The sequence below is a fragment of the Echinops telfairi genome, unplaced genomic scaffold, assembly GCF_000313985.2.
Source record: "Echinops telfairi isolate 266 unplaced genomic scaffold, ASM31398v2 ScPeMD7_443;HRSCAF=831, whole genome shotgun sequence".
NCBI lineage: Eukaryota > Metazoa > Chordata > Mammalia > Afrosoricida > Tenrecidae > Echinops > Echinops telfairi.
This window is the reverse complement of record NW_022104341.1, coordinates 27,208,940-27,228,635: the sequence shown is the minus strand read 5'-3', so window position 1 is coordinate 27,228,635 and position 19,696 is coordinate 27,208,940. Positions and strand designations below refer to the sequence as shown.

The following is a 19,696-nucleotide window of genomic DNA, read 5'->3' as shown; positions in this document are numbered from 1 at the left end:
CCGACCCTCCCAGTGCCCCCCCACCCTCCATGATGAGGCCCCAGAAAGCACATCAGAAAACCTAATACTCAGTGACAAAAATAAACATGTTATTTTAAAACACAACTTTTCAGGCGGCTCAGGGGCTGAATCTTCTCTGTGTCCTTTCCCAAAAGATAGTGTCAGAATGCTTAATAAATTTCAAACACAACTGGAACCTTCCCCCCCACCCTTTCTTAAAAAAAAAAAAAGTTAATTTTTTAAAAGTTCTGGCCTATACGCTGGTTATAGCAACGACGTAGCAGTCAGCGTTCCAGCTGCAACGAAGTATAAAACTCTAAAGCCAAGCTCACTGCCAAGCCAGCTCCCGGCAACCCTGCAGGACTGGGTAGAACTGCCCTTGTGCGTTTCCCAGCCTGTAACCCTTGATCACAATAGAAAGCCTCATCTTTCTCCTGAGGTGGCTTCAAACTGCTGACCTTGCAAACAGTAGCCTTGCGCAGTACCCACCCCACCCCCACACCAGAACCACCCTTATTAACCCACCTCAACACCTGCCCGCCCTTCTCCAGCCAGCTGGTATGATTTATCCCTCCCAACCTAGGCGCTTCTCAGCCAGAACAACTTTCTGCACCGAGGTCCCTGTGCAGTGAGCACAACTCTCCTATCTTGGTCTCCTACATGACAAGGCAGGGAAAAAAATGGGGAAAGACAATCGAAGCCCACAGAAGGAAGAAATGGGGGAGGGGGCGTGCTCCTCAGAAAGGATAATGGTTCTATCCAGGCAGAGCCCCAGCTAATAAAGACGCACCTGGTTTAGGCAGGTGCCCCACCCTTCAAAAATGTCAGTGGAACTCACCCTCTCAGACCAATTTCCTTTTTAGCACCTGGATCCCTCCGGGCCAAATGAGTTTCAAAAGTATGCAGACACTAAGCTCCTTTTTATGATACTAAGAAAATTTCTAGAAAGTTCTTGCAGGTTCAGCGCTACAATTGTGGAGCCCTCTGGTGCTGTTGAATGAGCTCTGGACACCTAACTACAAGGTCAGTGGTTCAAACCCACCAGCCGCTCCAAGGGAGAAAGATGAAGTTATCTGTTCCAGTAACAATTAGAAACTCTATATAACGCTGTTACCTGACGGCAGTGGATTAGGTTTTGGGAGTGGTGCTAACGTGTTCGATCTATGCTGCTGAAGAGGTCACTAGACCACCAGCTGCAGCCTATGCGTCTGTTAAAGCGCACACCCTCTTGTGACCCAACCTACGAGTCAATTCCAAGTCACAGCGAGCCTGCCCAGCAGGGTTCCCAAGGCTGAGTCTTTCCGGAAGCAGACGACCCTAACTTTCACCCTCGGAATAACTGACTGGTTTGAACCAACAACCTTTTGATTAGCCGCTGAGCCCTTTAACCATCAGGGCTTCTTTGCGCCCCATCAAAGCCTACTAAAACACACCTGCCTTTTCACAGGACGCCCCTGGAAATTCTCGTGCATTCTGAAGTTTAGAAAACGTGGGTCCGATGTAACTTTTCTGACTTCCTACTTCCAAAGCAACTTTTTCAAAATGTGTCTGCCCCATCTCAGGCAAAGCAAATATGAATATCCTTATTTACAAACCTATTTACAAGTGACTTACCACCACCCAAAAAACATCATCAGCAACAACAACAAAGTTCCCCTTTGATGGCATACAGTAAACTCAAAGCAAACCCACTTCCACTGAGTCTGTTCTCATGCAATCCTAAAGGCAGAGTAGAAGTGCCCCTGTGGAAGCAGAAAGCCTCATCTTTCTCCCTCAGAGCAGCTGGTTAGTTTGAACTGCTGACCCTGTGGTTAGCAGCCTAATACATAACCCACTTTGCCAAAGTGGGTGTCCACAAATGCTTATTGAATCAATTAACCAATCAATTAGCACCTTAGGAAAACAACAACAACAAAAGCATTATTGTCCAGTCAGTTCCCGCTCAGGGCGACTCCTTGTGTACAAAGCAGAACTGCACCACAGGGCTCAACAAGTTGTGACTTTGGGGAAGCAGACCACCAGGCCTTTCTTCCGAGGCACCTCTGTTGTTAGGTGCCATCAAGTCGGTTCCGACTCACAGTGGCCCAATGTACAATAGAACGAAACACTGCCTGGTCCTGCGCCATCCTCACAATTGTTCTCATGGCTGAGGGCATTGTTGCGGCCACTCTGTCCATCCAGCTTCCTCTTTCTTCACTGCCCCCCCAGAGGTACTTCGGGGTGAGTCCAATCCCCGGCATTGACCAAGAACTTAAGCATTTACACAAGCCCAGGACCCCACATGAGAAGACGCGAAGAGGGGAGCTCCTTCTTTACATTAATTCTGTGCCTGAGACATAGCACTTATAAAAGTGCCGGACACAGAGGAGGCATTCAAAAGTGTACTTTAGGCTTAGACTATAGCATAACCATTATTTAAATTTTAAAAAGTGTTTTAAGTGAGATCATAAAGAAAAGGTTCTTCCCTCTAACACGGATTCCCTGAGAGGTGCTGGAACTATCCAGAGAGGTTGTAAAAGCAGACACTCGCTGACATTTTATCTTGGGTTTTGGACTGGATAGTCCAACAGATTTCTAACTGCTCGGGGTGGGGGGCTGCAGAGTCTCTGTTTTCCCTGAAAAGGGGTTGGTAAGGCCAAATAAGTTTGGGAAGCGATGCTCTAACTCAAAGGCAAAGAAAGGGGCCTGCGTGGCATTTTGCTTCACCATGCCATATTTTCACCCAAACGTTCAGCACAGCACTCCAACTGGCAAAGCTCGTCAGAGAAAGTAAAGCAGCAACTCCGCACGGCAGGCCAGGCTGCCCAAGGGCGCTGACGCCAGCTCTCTGCTAGGGCTGGCGGGAGGGGAGGGTAAGGTTCCTGACAGGTGTAGTCAGGTTCAACTCACAGGGGCCCGTGCACAACAGAAGGAAACACTGCCTGGTTCCGTGCCCTCCTCACCACTGTTCCCAAGTCTGAGCGCCTGCGGGCAGCCTGGTGGGCCTGGTCTACCTTCTAGACCAGGGCTAAGGTCCTCTGTCATTTGAGGACAAAGGAAAGGAACACAAAGAACGTAGATCCGTTTCATCGGAACTTTTTCCTTTTGCACTTATTGCTCTGCAGTTCCCTTCGTTGCCAGAAAAGAGAGTAACTCAAAAAAAGAACATTTTCTTTGACAGTGGTAAGATTTTCCACATTCCACTCTCGATTTTTTTGATTTTTTTAAGGTTTCCGAGAATTGGCAGGGGAGGACAGGAGAAGAGCTGGGCTTCAGTTGCTGGAACACCTCCACCTGCTACATGGAATTAAGGTCCTGGGAGCAAAAACACTGTTAAGCCCAGATTTGTAGGGTCCTCTCAGAGAACAAAAAGATGGTGATATTGAACTTCAGCATAAATATTTTAGGCCACTCTGGCAGGTAACATTGGAGGCGATGAAAGCAGATGACGCAGACCTGGTGCAGCCTACAAAGGGCAAGCACCGCAGAGAGGGAACCCCGCACACAGGGCCAGGTTGAGGGGAGGCCCCACGCTGGGACATTTCCCAGCACACCCTCTGTTCCTACAGAACTTTCCACACAGGCCAACACGCCACAGCCCGGAGTGCCAGTCACGAGCCGAGGTGCCCCCACCTTTCCCGGGACTAGCTATCAAAGCAGGCAAGCTGAGAAGCATCCTAGATGCACCATTGTGGGGAAGTACGTATAGGCGCTGGCAGTTCAACATCTCAGTGGGCACCAAAGGAACCCCTGACCCCTGAAAGCTTCCAGGTCTTTATGGAAATGTTCGTCAGATTTTACAAACCAGGTTGTCACCAATGGCCTAAAATAATCAAGATGAATCAGAACTCCAGAAGGCAAAGTTGGTGGCAATTATACCGTCTAGATTACAGTGGTTCTCAACCTGTGGGTCTCGACCCCTTTGGGGGTCGAATGACCCTTTCACAGGGGTCGCCTGATTCATAACTGTAGCAAATGACAGTGATGAAGTAGCAAGGAAAATAATTGTATGATTGGGGGGGGGGTCACCACAACATGAGGAACTGTATTAAAGGGTAGCAGCATTAGGAAGGTTGAGAACCACTGGTCTAGAATGAGGATGCAAAGGAGAGACACCCGGGGGTTCTGTTCACTTAATAGCTATTTGGCTATCAGTAAATCGATTTCCATTCACAGCGACCCTGTAGGACAGAGTAGAACGGCCCTGTGGGCTTCCAAGACTGTGGCTCTTTATGGGAGTAAAAAGCTTCATCCTTCTCCAGCAGAGTGGCTGGTGGTTTCGAACTGCTAAACGTGGAGGGAGCAGCTCAATGCATAACCGCTACACGGCAGGAGCTCTTGAGCGAAACAAATTTCTCTTTCTTGACAGCTGCTAACTTCCCTGTGGGAGTGAGTGGCTGGGTATGCATGTCCGTGTGTGCGCGTGTGTGTGAGTGCGTGCGTGCGTGCGTGCGCAAAAAGATAAAGGAAAGGGGGAAGGAAAAACAAGAAAAAGGCTCATCACACTTGGCTGTGCCTGGTACTGTTCCCACAGGGAACACACTCCTAACACACAGGCCCACTCTGGGTCTTTCAATAGCAGCTCGTTGTTCTTTAAAATAGACAGGAAGTTTGGAGTTTCTCACCGCTGTGATGGCTGGCACCGCAGCCGACAAGCCCTTTCTCTATGCATCCCAAACACAAAAGGGGTCCACCAGGCCCCTGACCACGGGCATCATCCCAGGCCAAATGAGCGGGCCAGAGGAGCCCTTCTGAAGCCTTTTCTGCACCGCCATGCCATCCGTCCTCCATCCTTTCCTGCCCCTGGAGAAGGCGCGCCAACCGCGCTGGCGGGCAGAGGACGGAGCACGTGCTCTGGGGCCCCTGCCACCCGGCCGTCTGCTAGCGGCATCAGTGCCCATCTTCACTTTTTAAGCTGCTTTGTTTCTCCTTCTCCATCCCGTTGTTTTTCTTCTCGGTGCCGCAGCCTCCTCGCTTGCACCTCGGTAACGGAGCCTGGCAGTGGCGGCGGCAGTGGTGAACAGCTACCCCAAACCGGCCCCAAGGATGAGGCCTGCTGCGAGGGGGGTCTGTGAACCGACCCCAGCCAGGGCCCAGCTGCAATGGTTTCCAGGGCTGCTGAGGCTTGAGCTGGGGCAAAAAGACGCCCTCACTTCAACTGTGCAGCCTCCGCAGACCTGTGGCTGGGGCCCGCTTCTACCAAGAGGCCCCTCTTTGCAAAACTCACTTCTTTTCTCTTAGTCCCTTGATTCCCGTTCTACAGAAAAATACAATTAGCCCCACTTAGGGGATAGGGCGAGGAGCAAATGAAGTACTATGTAGAAAAGCAATTTGAAAACGGTAGCTATAAGGTGACACTGTCATTTGTTTGACTCCCCTCAGGCTGCCCCAAGGGCGCCCAACTCCAGAGGGAGGCTTGCCCCCTGCTAAGCCAAAGGCTGAGCAGCAGGTCTGACTGCTGCTGCTGCCCCACAGAGTCCAGAACTTTCACAGCAGGAAAGCAGGTCACGCCCCAAACAGCTCCAGGTTCCCTCACCTAGATCTGGAATTCCATCAGAGGTCAGCGTGTTTGTTCCCTACATGTGTACAGGGTGTGGGCAAGCCTCCAAGTAGGTGGTGCCTCTAAGGTGACCAGACGTCCCGCTTTGGGGCGTTTTTAAAAGTCCCAATTTTTGGAAAGAATGCACAACAAGCTAGGGAACGGTCTATTTGGCCCATATCGACCAAATTTTTAATCAAGAACCCCACCCCCGGTCAATGGTGTCCCACTTTAAACCTGGTCACTTTACTCTAGGCACAGAAGGGAGACAGTGGAATGCGAGGGACACAGCCGTCCCACCTGCAGCAGCCCCGGGCCAGGTGCCAGCGTTTCTGCGGGTTCACCTCAGCGGCACTCCCTGTGAGCTGGCACAGGGGCCGGCGGAGGGCACACAGTCCATCCTTCCGTCCAAACCAATTTCCCTGAATGCTCAGCCTGCCTCTTTTTCTCATTACCAAGCCTCCTGGAAACAGAGCCCTGCCTCGCTCTGGCAAGCCTCAGGAGCAGCAGCTAATATGTTTTAAAGATGTGTGGAAGGACAGATTTTAAAGCCAAAAAAACGTAGTAAGCCTTAATCTTGAGGTAGCAAGCATTTATTTTTTTCAACTTCTCATTTTTCTTTCATTCAACAGATTGCAGGCTTTAAGATAAAAGTACCAATAGCCTACAGTAATTTCTAATCAGGACTCTTTAAACCCTCTCCATATTACTGTATGATAAAGAAGGATGGGGGGAGGGGTACTTTTGTCCAAACAAAAACTGACCTGGGATATAGCTTGCTGCCCCCTGCCTCCTTGGTCCTCCACCACAAACAGAGAAGAAAACCTTTCACTCAAGGCCCAGCCAAGCCAATGGAATGGGACCATGTGGCCTCCTCCCATGCTAAAGGGGGCCAGTTTTATGTGTTGCCTCTTCCCGGACCACTTATCTAAAGGAGGCCTTGTACAGCCTTCTCCCTCGGTGCTACAATACGGCATCCCTGTGACTGCAGATGCAGGGCCATCTCCGTGAAGCTAGAATTCAGAGAAGGCCCATTGCTTGAGACCCCTTTAACCCTGGGGGTTCTCTTCTGAGGCCCAAAGGGTTTAATCTGGTTCCAAGATATCTGATTGGTGGTTAATCATCTGGTATTTAATAACCAATCAAGACACAAGGTTCATATATCCAACTGAAGCCTGGTGGCACAGGGGTTAAGCTGCTGGACTAACTGCAAGCTCAGCAGTCTGAAACCACCAGCTGCTCCTTGGAAGAACGATGGGGCTTTCTACTCCCCCAAAGAACTATAGTCTCTGAGACTCATAGGGGCAGTTCTACCTGTCCTGTAGGGTCATTATGAGTTGGCATCGAATTGGATGGTCTGCTTTTCGTAGCTAGAAGAGGCTCTAGTGCAGAGGTGAACGGGCTGGATGATGCCTACCACCTAGAGTTTCAACTTCTAGCTCTGTTGCTACAGACTCTGGGCAAGCTAGTCCTCAAATTGGATGCCAATTTCCTCATAGATAAAATGGAAGTAATGATCATCGCAGTAATAACCTACCCACCTCACAGGGGGGGTTGTCTTCTGAAGGAAAAATAAACGAAGGTGCGTTAGGTGCCACACGGAGGGAGAAGAGGACAAGTGCGTGACAACGCAGCGTGGTGCTACACTCTGCTGCTGGAAACGTGTGAGCCCATACCCACAGCCGCTTGGTTGGAGGGTGGTTTGAATTCTAAGATTACACAGTGCATGCCTCTGGTTTCAAGGCGGGTGGAGACTCCAACCTCAGAAGGAAATCCACAAGACTCACTCTGGATTCAAGGTTCTCCACAATCTACATGCATCCTCCTCTCCAAAGAGACCTCAGACTACATGCCCGGGCCAGCTCTCCGGCGCACTCACTCAGCCATCAGAAGCAGGCCAAGCATGCCGGTGTTCTGTTCTCCGCGGACAGCCCGGCGGCTTTCCCTTTGCCCGGGCTGCTCAGCCTTCAAGACAGCTCAAGACCTAGCCGTCCACAAGCCCCCTGTCTGCTCGAGCCCAGGAAGCGTTTTCTTCTGGCTCCTCCCAGGTTTTTGGCTTTTACATAGCATTCATCCATATATTGATGAGATGAGGAGACTTTGAAAAGTTCATGGGAAAACACCATTAACTTTTAATTCCATCTTCCACGCAATTTTTGAAGCTCCCTCATCCATGGTCCATGTGATTTGGTTTTATAGACCAGACTCAAATATAAGTAACTCAAAAGAAAGGATATGCTCACCTTTCTTAGTATGTGCCCAAATGAGTAGGGCGGTAAGCATGTAGTAGGGGCTTGATGTTTCAGGAAGGCACAGGTGGCTCAAAGCCAACCCATTATCAGTCTTTTAAAACAAAACTCATTGTTTCAAATCAGCTGCCCTTCGGACCAGCACTCCCTCATCATTGCGTAAATATTTCAGGGCTCTCTCCCCAGACCTAGCCAGGTTTGTGATTGAATCTGTCATGTGTTAGCTGTGGGATCTCGAACTTCTCTGTGCTTCCGTTTCCAGCACTTTATAGGGTATGAGAAGGAAATGAGGTTATACATGTTGGGGTCTGGCAGTCATTACTCTATACATATTCATCATTATTAATATCTTCCTGAAATTCAACTCATCTACAACATCCCCAAAAGGCATTTTTGCAGTGTGCTGAGTCGATACTGAAAGTACCTGGCCAATTAATTGATTCATTTAAACTAAATAATGGGAAGTGACCAGTTATCAGAGCACACAGCGCATTCTCTTCATGCACCTGGCCCCGTAGGTTGCTCACGTGAGAGACAATCAAGTTTCTCAAGGCAGCCCTCCCTCTCTACTACTGAGCAATTTCCTCACGATGATATAGAATCTTTAACTCTTCTATACCCTCCAAAGCTAACAGAGCTTCTTTAAGTGTGCCCACACATGAAGAAATGACTTCCCCAGTGGTCTGAAAAAAAGAAAGAAAGTCTTAAGCAAAGCAGATTCACTACCAGCCATCAAGGTCGTACAGAGGCACCAGCCCCTCCATCTGCCCACGGAGGAAGTTCCTTCTTCGGTTGGATTCTCCAGGCTGACCCAGGCATGAACCAAACCCTGTCTCAAGCCCGCCAGTTATGACCATACATTTATCCATCACATCATCTTTTTTTTTAATTCCGCTTTTCATCAATTCAACTTTTGTCCGCCAATTTTTCTTTTCTTTTGCTGCTACGTTTCAGTGAGTTTTAATTAAGATCTGTTTTAATGCATGGAGTAAAAGGCATAGAACTCCTCGATCATGAGATAAAATGAAGCTGCTGACAAGAAAGGGCAGCCCAAATTCACACGATGACATTCAAAAGAAAAAAACCTGGCAGCATTCAAGACAGTTACCATGAAAGGGATATTCTACTTCCATAGCTCATCCACAGTGTCTGCCACTAGCTTTCACTCAGTCAGTGTTTACATATGACCCTGGGTCTGAGTCTACTGTAGCTTTTAGGGTGATGTGAGTTCCCCTAAATCTTCATCTCAGGATATCTCTGAGATGAAGAGCACAGAGGTCAAGCCTGGGTGTAATAACAGGTTTCTCCACTTTCTAGCTATGGGATGCTGGGCAAGTTACCCAGCCTCGCTATATCTCATGCCATCGTGTATAAAATGGGGGAAATAACTGTGCCTACCTAGCACTGGTATAATCATTCCATTAACCTATTAAGTAAATCTTACCTCCCTTCTGATTTTTCTACTCTTAATTGTTTAGTCCAGTGCTCAGCCATAATACACACTCAATAAACATTAATTATTATTACTCTCATCTGTGTATACTACACACTAATCAAAACTAATAGGTTAATCATTTTGAAAGTCAATGCTTTTATTGTGAAAGCCAGTCAGTTTCCAGAGCTGGCCACAAAAATTAGGTTTACATTGGTCATTACAGAGCCAATGAAAAGCAAATTGAAACAAACACCAGCCGTTGAAGCTTCAGACTTGTGCACGTGGACACTAAGACATTGGGGTTGGGGAGCTGACGCTCTTACTTAAGCAGCATGATTCCAACCGAGTCAAATGCTTCGTCTCACCTTCAGGAAGCACAGTGGTCTTCCAAGTTAACAGGAGAATCAGGCCAAGCAAATGTTACACATTAAAATGTCTATAGAAGGCAAAATGTAAATGCTTCCCCAGCAGCTCACACAGGAGTGTTACTCGTATCTAGAAGGTCTACTAGTCATGTAATTAAAAAAAAATTTTTTTTAACTCCTTGAAAAGAAAAACCGTTCTTAAAATTCTTATTCAGGGACAAGAGCGCAAATGTGCGCTTTGCATGTGACAAAATTAAAATTAAGTGAGATTATATGTTAGCACATTTGGCCTCTACCCACATTAGCATAGCTACCAGAGCTTGTACAATTCAGCACAAAGATACTCCGACACATCTAGGCAGCAGTCAAACATTTTACTTCCCTGAAGTACGCTGACTACTCGTTTGCGTGAGCATTCCATTCTTCTGTCTAACTTCTTCGGAAGTGAGGAGAAGGAAGACACACTGACCCTCAAGCCCAGCAGGAGCATGTCATTTCCATGACGCTACTTACCTGCGGTGGCCAAGCAGGAACTCATCAGGACAACCAGGACAATCCCGTAGCAGGAAGTCATGTTCACTTCCCCGACGCTGGGTCTCAGCCGGCAGCCGCAGTCTCCGATCCCAGAACACCTCTGTAGGCCAGGAGTTGCTGTAAAATGTCCTCTGTCCAATTTGTAAACTGCCTGTAAAAACAAACAAATTTCACTTAGGAAACGTAATGCAAAAAATTCGTTTCGTAAGCAAACACATATGAAAGGTAAATAGATGATTTCAGAAAACATAGGAAAATGAATGTGTCTTAAAAGATTCCACACCCATTGGTAGAGGACATTTGTGTGTGTTGTGTTGACTTTGGCTATAAATGCATTCATGGATGAGGTGGAGCAAGCAGGAGACAGTTATGAAACTTTCTTAAAACACCTTGAGGGGCTGAGTCACTGGGCCTGGGGAACAGAACCATAATGGGGGATGGGGCACCAAGGTCAAGGCCAATTGCCATTGTTCACCAAGACAATGTTCCACACACTAATTTGGTGAGGAGCAACTGCGGTCTTAAAAGCTCATGAGCATTCATCTAAGGTGCAATTATTGGTCCTTCCCCTGTGCAGAGGAAAGAAGAGTGACCGAAAACGAAACAGAATGGACCATTCGATCATCAGTGTCCACAACCCTGAGAACAGAAGAACTACATGGTGCCCAGCAACCCCCACCAACTGCTCCACGAAAGATCACATGAGACGGTCCTGAGTGGAACGGAAGTAAAACTCATGAACGAGGACAGGCTTACTGATCAGATAGTCTTAGAGGACCGTCCACCCCACTCTCATCCCCCAGGACCCTGGCCCTTACCCTTCAGATCCGGGACTGAATTCACCCCTGTGTAGGAAATAACCATTTGAGCTCAAAATGGAAGCATTGACCCAAGGACTAAGTGCTGAGGGTGAGGAAAGGAGAATGGAGAGAAACAGGAAACAACACAGGGAGGCGACAGGATGAGGCGAGGGCAATGGATGAGTTGAACCAGAATGTGTATGAAGTGCTGAACATGAAACTACCATCTGTAAACCTTCACCTAAGTCACAAGGAAAAGTTGTGGGTTGTTTTTTTTTTTAAGAGAGATGCCAAACCCCCAAAAGCTCACTGCTGCTGTGTCTGTGCAGACTCATAGCAACCCTACAGGACAGAGCAGAACTGCTCACGCCATAGGGTTTCTAAGGCAACGGCCTCATCTTTCTCCCAGGGAACAGCTAGTAGGCTTGAACTGCTGACCTTTGGGTCACCAGCCCAATGCTTAGCCCACCCCACCACCAGGCCTCTCTGGAAAACGCCAAGGCAATCCTAAAACAAATGAGAGTGAGGGAGTAGGTGATAATGACCTAATAAAGAATTTTCTGGCAAAGGAGACAGCTTCTTTTTAACATTTTATGTTTTGAGCTTTAAAATAAAATTTTAGAAATATCAAAGTAATGAAAGATACACTTGTAATATAATGGCATTGTTTTGTAAAATAATAAAGTTGTTTTGTGGCATTAAAGTTATCAAGAACACTCGATACAAGCATGTCCTTAACATCAGCAAGCAAACCTAATCAACTCTGATTAGAGTTGTTACAATCTCAAGGTTACAATCATAAAGTTATCGCAAAAATCAGTTAAAACACTAGTATGTCTGCAATCATACTGAAAATTGAAAATGCCAGCTTCTTGTTTGAATAGCTTGCCATTTTAACAAGAGCACAGTCTTCCTTGCCTCTCACCCTAGCGGAGACCGGACTCCTGTAAAGTCCCTGGAATAAAGAAATCCGTGGAGATTAGCTTTAACATTTCCTCCCTGACTCTAAAGAGTGCCTTAATTAGATACTTCGCAGTACGCGTCCCAGCTTTATAACCCCGGATCTGGTACAACCCACAGAAGTTGTTTAGGACAGCAAACGTTTATTGAGTTACCCAGGATGTCCCTGGCAGAGACTGGGTGGTATAAACTGAAGCACTTGGCTACTAAGGGAAAGGTGGCAAGTTGAAAGGAGTCCACCTAGAGTAAGGTGACCAGATTTAAAGCGGGACACCATTGGCGGGGTGGGGGTGGGGGGGTGTCTTGATTAAAAATTTAGTCTATATAGACCAAATAGACTGTTCCCTAGCTTGTCGTGCATTCTTTCCTAAAATCGGGACTTTTTTAAAACGCCCAAAAGCGGGGCATCTGGTCACCTTAAGGCACCTAAGGTAAGGTGACCAGATGTCCTGCTTTTGGCAGGACAGTCCCAATTTTTGGTGTTTTAAAAACATCCCGATTTTTGGAAAGAATGCACGACAAGCTAGGGAATGGTCTATTTGGTCCATATAGACCAAATTTTTTCATCAAGAACCCCCACCCCACCCCACCCCCGTCAATGGTGTCCCGCTTTAAATCTGGTCACCTTAACCTAGGAAGAAAACCCTAGCTAGTGACATCTGAAAAATAAACCACTATTGAGGCAGAAAGAAACAAGGCCTCACCCTATTGGACCTCAGAACCGACAGAGACACAGTCGTCAAACAGCTTTGTACTGGTAACTAACAAGTATGTAGGCCAACGGGACAGAACCGAGAACTCCCCTGAAAATCCCTCCACCTGCGGTCAGCTGATCTTCAACAAAGGAGCAAAGTGCAGCAACATTGTTAGAGACCGTCTCTTTAACAAATCCAATTGTCAAAATGGCATAACCCACACCTCGCACCATACACACACACACACACACACACACACACAAAGCACATTCAAGTGGATCAAAGATTTAAATATAAAACCTAAAACTATAAATATCATGGAAGAAAAAATAGTGCCCTGTTAGATAGCATAAATCAAATACCAAACGTAACTCACACTGCACAAACAGCAGAAGACAAGCTAGATGAATTGAGCCTCCTAAAAATGAAACACTTAGACTCACCAAAAGACTTCTCCAAAAGAGAACTTACAGACTGGGAAACAAATTTTAACAATTTATCTACCACGCACTGGTCTCTAAAATGTGTGGAATGCTTTCACACCTCAACGACACAAAGGCAAACAATCCAATCTACGGGACACGAAGAGTCACAGAAGATATGACATCAGGTAGTCAACAACCGCATGAAGAAATGCTCACAATCATTAGCCACTAGAGAAATAACATATCATCTGGCAATCAAGAAAAGAAAACGACAAATTCCATTGAAGGTGTGGAGAAGCCACACCTCTCGAGCACTGTTGGTGGAATTACAAAAATGGTACAACCGATGTAGGATATGGTATGGCGCGTCTTTAAAAAAAAAGCAAAAATATAGATAGTCTATGATCCAACAATCCCACTACTAGGTATCTATCCTAGAGAAATATAAGCTGTGACAAGAATAGACAGGTGCATACTCCAATACCATTCACAATATCTAAAAGCAGCCGCCTAATGCTCATCAGTGAATGCATGGATGAGCCAGGGTACACACACACACAATGGAGTACTATGCAACAGGACAGAATCGTGCTGAATCTACAAAACACCTCAGAACATGGACGAACCTGCTAAGCGAAATAAATTGATCACGAAAGGGCAAATGTCGTATGATACCACTACTGTAAAAAGGCAAGAAAAGGCTTATACACAGACACATTATGTTAAGAGTTATCAGGGCTGGCAGAGGGGAGGAAGGGTAAATCATTCACTGGAAAGCAGGCCTGTCTCAGGAGGCTGCTCTGGTCAGGATCACAACAGGAGGCTGGACAGAGTGGGAGGAAAATATAGGATAAGATTCAAAATCATGAGAAACACCAAACTTATGAATAGAGACTGGTAAAACCCCAAGGTGCGAGTCCTTAAACACCCTTCAACCTAAAACTGACCCCACTCCTGGGGCTCACCTTGCAGGCAAATAATAGAGAGGGCTACAAACGGGAACAACGGTGTCCGGGAGGAAGGCCCTCCTCAGAACTGTGGTATTCCAAGGAGACTAGGCAGGGAGCATTTGTCAAAAACTGAAAGTCCGAAGTCGCGAAGGGAAGTACAGAAGGGTGAATGGAAACAGGGAGCCAGGGAAGAAGAGCTATGACACTGAGGGTATTGGACTAATGTCGTGAAAGGAAACGCATCAGTGTTGTTGTTGAATAGGAAACTAATGTGCTCTATAAACTTACACCCAAGCCATAACAAAACAGCTAAAAAAAACACCCTATGAAGCACAATTCTACTCTGACACACAAAGGGTAGCCACGTGGTGGATCCGATGGATGGCAACTGGTTTGCCTTTTGGGTTTTTATGGTCCAATCCGTCATCCAATGCAGCAATGGGACATGGTTCTTTCTTGTCAAGAATAAAAAATTAACCAATAACTGGATAAAAGCTCAAGGACCCTGTCTGATCAGAGCCCTGGGCAGGAGAGGTTCATGGAGTGTCCAAGAACCGCCTCAGACAGCTAGCAGGCAGCCTTGCTCCCCTCACTCAGGAAGTAACACTCCACGAAGCCCACTTCAGACTGTCAGGGAAAGGTATAGGGCCCTTGTTGACACAGAACCAAAAAAAATCTAAAACCAATGGCAAAGTGAGTTTCTCGTTAAATCGTCTGAGCACAGCCCATCAAGGGTTGGGAGCGCGATGTGCAAAGTGGCTCTTTGCAGCAGGCGAACAGCAGCTGTCTCCTGAGTAGGAAGGAAGCAAGGAAAGTCCCTGAGGGTGGGGTCAGGATGGCGCAGAGCTTCTGCACTCACTCCCCCTCGGGGTGCTGTCCGTGTACGAGGGTGACAGTCCAGAAATGACAACAACAAAGTTTAATTTCAAAAAGAGCCTCTTAGGACCTTTTCACGATTAAGCTATTAGATATGAGGGGCACTATGGTTCTACCTTGGATTGACAGTGGTTAAAAGACGGGTATGACTAGAACATAAGTTATGTTGGTGTTAGTTGCCATTAAGCAGGCTCCATTAAGTAGGTGAACTTTTGAGAAAAGAATTGGGGTTAGAGGATTGTGGCTCAAAGCCTTCCTAGGTGGGAATCCACACTGCCACTAACCAATGGGGTGCTGGTCAGATTATCTTTCATGTAAGAACCTATCCTATGGGTTGTTATGAAAACTAAAAATGGTGGGGGTGGGGGGGTTGTGAAGTGCTCAGCGCAGTGGTTCTCAACCTTCCTAATGCCGTGACCCTTTAATACAGTTCATGTTGTGGTGACTCCCCCACAACCATAAAATTATTTTCATTGATATTTCGTAACTGTCATTTTGCTACTGTTATGAACCAGGCAACCCCTGTGAAAAGGTCGTTCAATGCCCAAAGGGGTAGCAACCCACAGGTTGAGAACTGCTGGTTTAGAACCATGCCTCTAACTCAAAAGCTCACTGTCATAAAGTCAATTCCAGCTCATGACGACCCTATAGGGCAGAGCTGAACTGCCCAAGTGGGGTTCTGAGACTGCAACTCTTTATGGAAGTCGAAAACCTCATCTTTCTCCCTCAGAGTGGCTGGTAGTTTCAAACTGCTGACTTTGTGGACAATGCTTAACCAGTGCACCACCAGGGGTCCTCATAACCCTGCCTAGCAAACATTATCAGCAACCAAATGTTCGCAGGTAGCACAAACGATGTGCACTACACGGCTAACCTAAGGTTGACAGGCTGAAGCCACCCAGCTGTGCTGTGGAAGCAAAGGCCTCTCCCTCACTGTCACTGGGTCCATGCCAAATCAGAGCGACCCTACCAGTCAGGGTACAACTGCCCTTGTGAATTTCTGAGACTGCCACTCTTTCCAGGAGTAGAAAGCCCTGGATTTCTCCCTCAGAATGGCTAGTGGTTTCAAACTGCCAACCTCTAGGATCACAGCCCAACACATACCCGCTCTGCCACCAGGGCTCCTTGGTGATGTGCTTTTGTTAAGATTGCCACTGCTGTCGTTAGGTGCCTCTGGGTCAGCTCGGACTCACAGTGACTCTGTGGACAGCAGCACGGGACACGGCACAGTCCTTTGAAAACCCTACAGGGCAATTCAGCTTTGTAGCACATGGCCACTATGCCTAGGAACGACCCCAGCATTATCGCTGATTGCCCATCCCTCTGGAGTTATCTGCATGGATACAGAGAGACACTGCAGTGTAACTATTTATGTTACTCTGCTACAGCAGAGTTCTGTCGCATAATCAGTCCCATCTTCTGTTTACATTCATCGTTGTTGGCATTGTCAGGAATCCTACGACAGACGGTAAGAGATAAGCTAAGAATGGAATCAGTAAAAAAAATTAAAAATTGCCAAACTGAAGCACAGGTATAATACGCTAATCTCAAAAACTGACTAATTTATAAAGATGCTTTTGGGAGCCATAAAATTGAGTTCATCCCTGGAAGTTCAACATTTCTATGGCCATCATACCTCACCTCAGGTGAACTGAACGCCTCCTGGGTTCCCTTAAAGAGGCCACAGCACAGAGAACATCTCCTTATTTCTAAAAACTCAAGACTTCCTGAATGGGTGGATTCTAAAAGAACAGCCTACATCATCAAACACATAAGACAGCTTTCATAAAGCAAGCCTATAAGCAGACATGGTGCAGGGAAGTATTTAATATAGCTCTTCTAGCCAAAACCTTTGTTTCTTCCACCAAACAACCCTTTCTTAATGGGTCTGAGAAGGGAGGGGTGGGGGCCGGAGAGATAAGATTCAATTGTAAGTGATTGTTAACAGGTTTGATTAGGATTGCCAACCCATTGGGTATAAAAATAGCCATCTCAGAAACAGGGAGAAGGGTAATCTCGCCATCAGACAAGCCAGGAGTAAAGTGTGACCCAAGATCCCGGGGCATTGGACCTCCTTGACTCAGGAAATAGTTGTGGCACTAGAGGTGCAGCAGCAGCCAAACCAAGAACCAGAGCATGAAGCAGAGCATGAAGCAGAGTGGTGAACGTCCCAGCCCACAACGCAATTAAAGCTGAGCGTCTCTGGGCAGGAGGCCGATTTGTGGAGTGCAGTGCCTTCAGGCTTGCTGACTCACTAAACCAGAGCTCAGTATCTTTGGGCTGAGTGGAGTGGTGCACCCTTGGGCATGTATTGGTAGCTCTGAAGGAGCTTTGGTAACAGTGCATAAGCAGGACAGAGGACAACTGGACCATGTGGTTTCCAGGCCAAAGACCAGAGAGGCCTGCCTGCAGGAGTGGTGAAGAGGCTGTTTGCATCTCAATAATTACATCTGGAATCCTGAGCATGTGTAACCTGTTAGTCTCCTTAATAAACCCTATAATCATGTGAGCTGTGTGGCCATGACACTGCACTGTCAGTCCCAGCTCCAGCGAGTGCTGTGGGAACGGCAGCTGGTGGCGGCAGAATTGGTAAGGGAAGTTGGGGGGCCAGGGGGAGTCTGGCTCAGCCTCACAGGAATCGTCCTGGGGCTGCTGAAGCGGATGGAGATTTTCCTTCCCCCTGTGAAGTCGGAGAGGTCGTACCCCACCCCACATCACATTCTTCCTTTTACAGGCGATCTCAGAAGACAGCCTCCCAGATCATTTTTAGATGGCACATAAACTGTGATTGGCACGAGGCGTGTGGACATAGTTAATGAGCTTGTGGCACACCCCCACCCCACACCCACCCACAGCTTCAGAGGGTCTGAAGGACTGTGCCATGTTAATCCTGCGGCGTACACCAGGTCAGAGAGAACCTGTGGAGAAGACAGGCCAATGATTCTATTAAAAATACAACATGCAAATCGCTGATGAGAATATTGGGCAATTATTAAAATGCAGCAATTACCGATATACTACACAGCCAAGGTAAACAGGTTTGTTGCCCAGAGGCAAACCGCAGCAGGTTCACACCAGATCTTAAAACATCTCTCTCCGAGGAAGTCCGAGGCAAGTTGAAACGACCCACGACTGTTTCTGACAGAGGGAGCTTTTCTTCTCGCAGCATAAACGCTCCTCCGCAAAGAACTGTGTTCCAAAAGACAACAAACTGCAGAGGGCGCTCTTCTAATCTCCCCAGTGTGGGGACAGGGCCCTAAGGTGGGGAGAGGAAGGGAAGGGTGTTCTTGACACACCCATTCAACTGGCACACACCAGTTCCTTACCAGACAACTTGGGACCTGGCTCTCCAGAGGATGAATGCCGAAGGATCAAAGGCTTTCACAGGTTATCCTTTTGAAATAAAACCAGGGCAATACAAGCTCGCCTTCCTTCTGCGAAGGTCATTGACATCACACTTTGCAAAGTCAGAGAACACCCAAACCTGGATTGCTGACCTGACCAGTGAGTCAGAATGAGCCCGGGGGGCATCATGGTTACAGTAGGCCATAATCCAAAAGGTCAGCAGTTCGAAACCACCAGCCACTCCTTGGGAGAACAACTGGACTTTCTACTCCTGTAAACAGTTACCGTCTCGAAAAAACCCAAGGGCAGTTCTATTCTGTCTTACAGGGTGGCTGTGAATCAGCATCATTTGAGAACAGTGAGTTTGTTTTTGTTCGAGTGGGGCAGGAGGAGCCCTGGTGACACAGTGGTTACGTGTTGGGTTTCCAATCTCAAGGTCGGCTATTCAAAACCATCAGCAGCTCTGCAGGAGAGAGACGAGACCTTCTCCCATAAAAATTTACAGTCTTGGAAATCCACAGAGGCGGTCTAGCCTGCCCTGACAGGGCCACAATGAGTCAGAAATGACTGGATGGTGGTGAGTTTGGTTTGGTTATTTTAGTGCGTTAGAATGGACTCAATGTCACTGTGCTTGGTTGGAGAGCCCTTTGAACTGTATAAACGAGGTACTTCCTTTAGCAACAGAGAAGATACTCCAAGATTGTGAAAGGACAATAATTAGATGACAAGTATAATGTCCGGCATTGTGGTTCAAGGATAGAATTCCTGCTTTCCATACAGGAGGCCCAGGTTCAATCCCTGGCCAATGCATCTAATGTGTAACCCTCTTCTGTCAGGGGAGGCTTGTATCTTATTGCTATGATGCTGAATAGCTTCCAGACTTAGATGGACTAGGAAGAACGGCCTGGCTATCCACTTGGGAAAATCAGCCAAAGTAATGTGCTGCTCAACATTCAATGGCTATCAGAACTTGGAGTATTCACAACCAACAGAAATGAATTCTGAAGCCTTAGCCTTCTTTTAAAAAAAAAATCAGATGAATGCGCTACTAATTCTTCCCATTTTGAAATTTCCCTGTTTCCCTCACCCTCTGAGGGTGCTGCTTGCCCCTCTCCCCCCACACCAGCCTCAGTAATCCAATCAATAAGACAGGAATTACCTGAAAAACCCTACCCAACTGTGTCCTTAAAACATCTAAGGGTTAAATCAATGTTCATATTCAAAACGACTAATTGGAGACAATATTCTCAGAATGGAGAATGTTTTCAAAACAATAAATCTTGCTCCATCTGAGAGGGAAATTGTTACAAAATGAAAGTCTAGCATTATGAGCCAATTAAAATAATAATAATAATGTATTAATTCCCCTGGCATAGTTGCTGCTTAGCTAGACTAGGGGACTTCACAACATTCCTAGAAAAATTCCATTATCTTCTCATTCCATTTCTCCATGAACTTTATGAAGCTCCTTTGCATACATGAGATAATTCAAAATCAGAACTAAATCTCAACTTGTAGCCAATCAATTTCTTGATGAAATTAAA

At 46.9% G+C, this 19,696-nt stretch overlaps 1 protein-coding gene across 1 annotated transcript in view; it reads right to left on the bottom strand.

Moving 5' to 3' along the window:
- TGFBR3 (transforming growth factor beta receptor 3) overlaps nt 1-19,696 on the bottom strand; it is a 212,509-nt gene that overhangs the window by 180,383 nt on the left and 12,430 nt on the right. The window contains exon 2 of the mRNA XM_045292044.1: nt 10,081-10,252. Within this exon, the coding sequence (XP_045147979.1) occupies nt 10,081-10,141 (61 nt within the window). The 5' untranslated portion in view covers nt 10,142-10,252. The remainder of the gene's footprint in view (nt 1-10,080; nt 10,253-19,696) is intronic.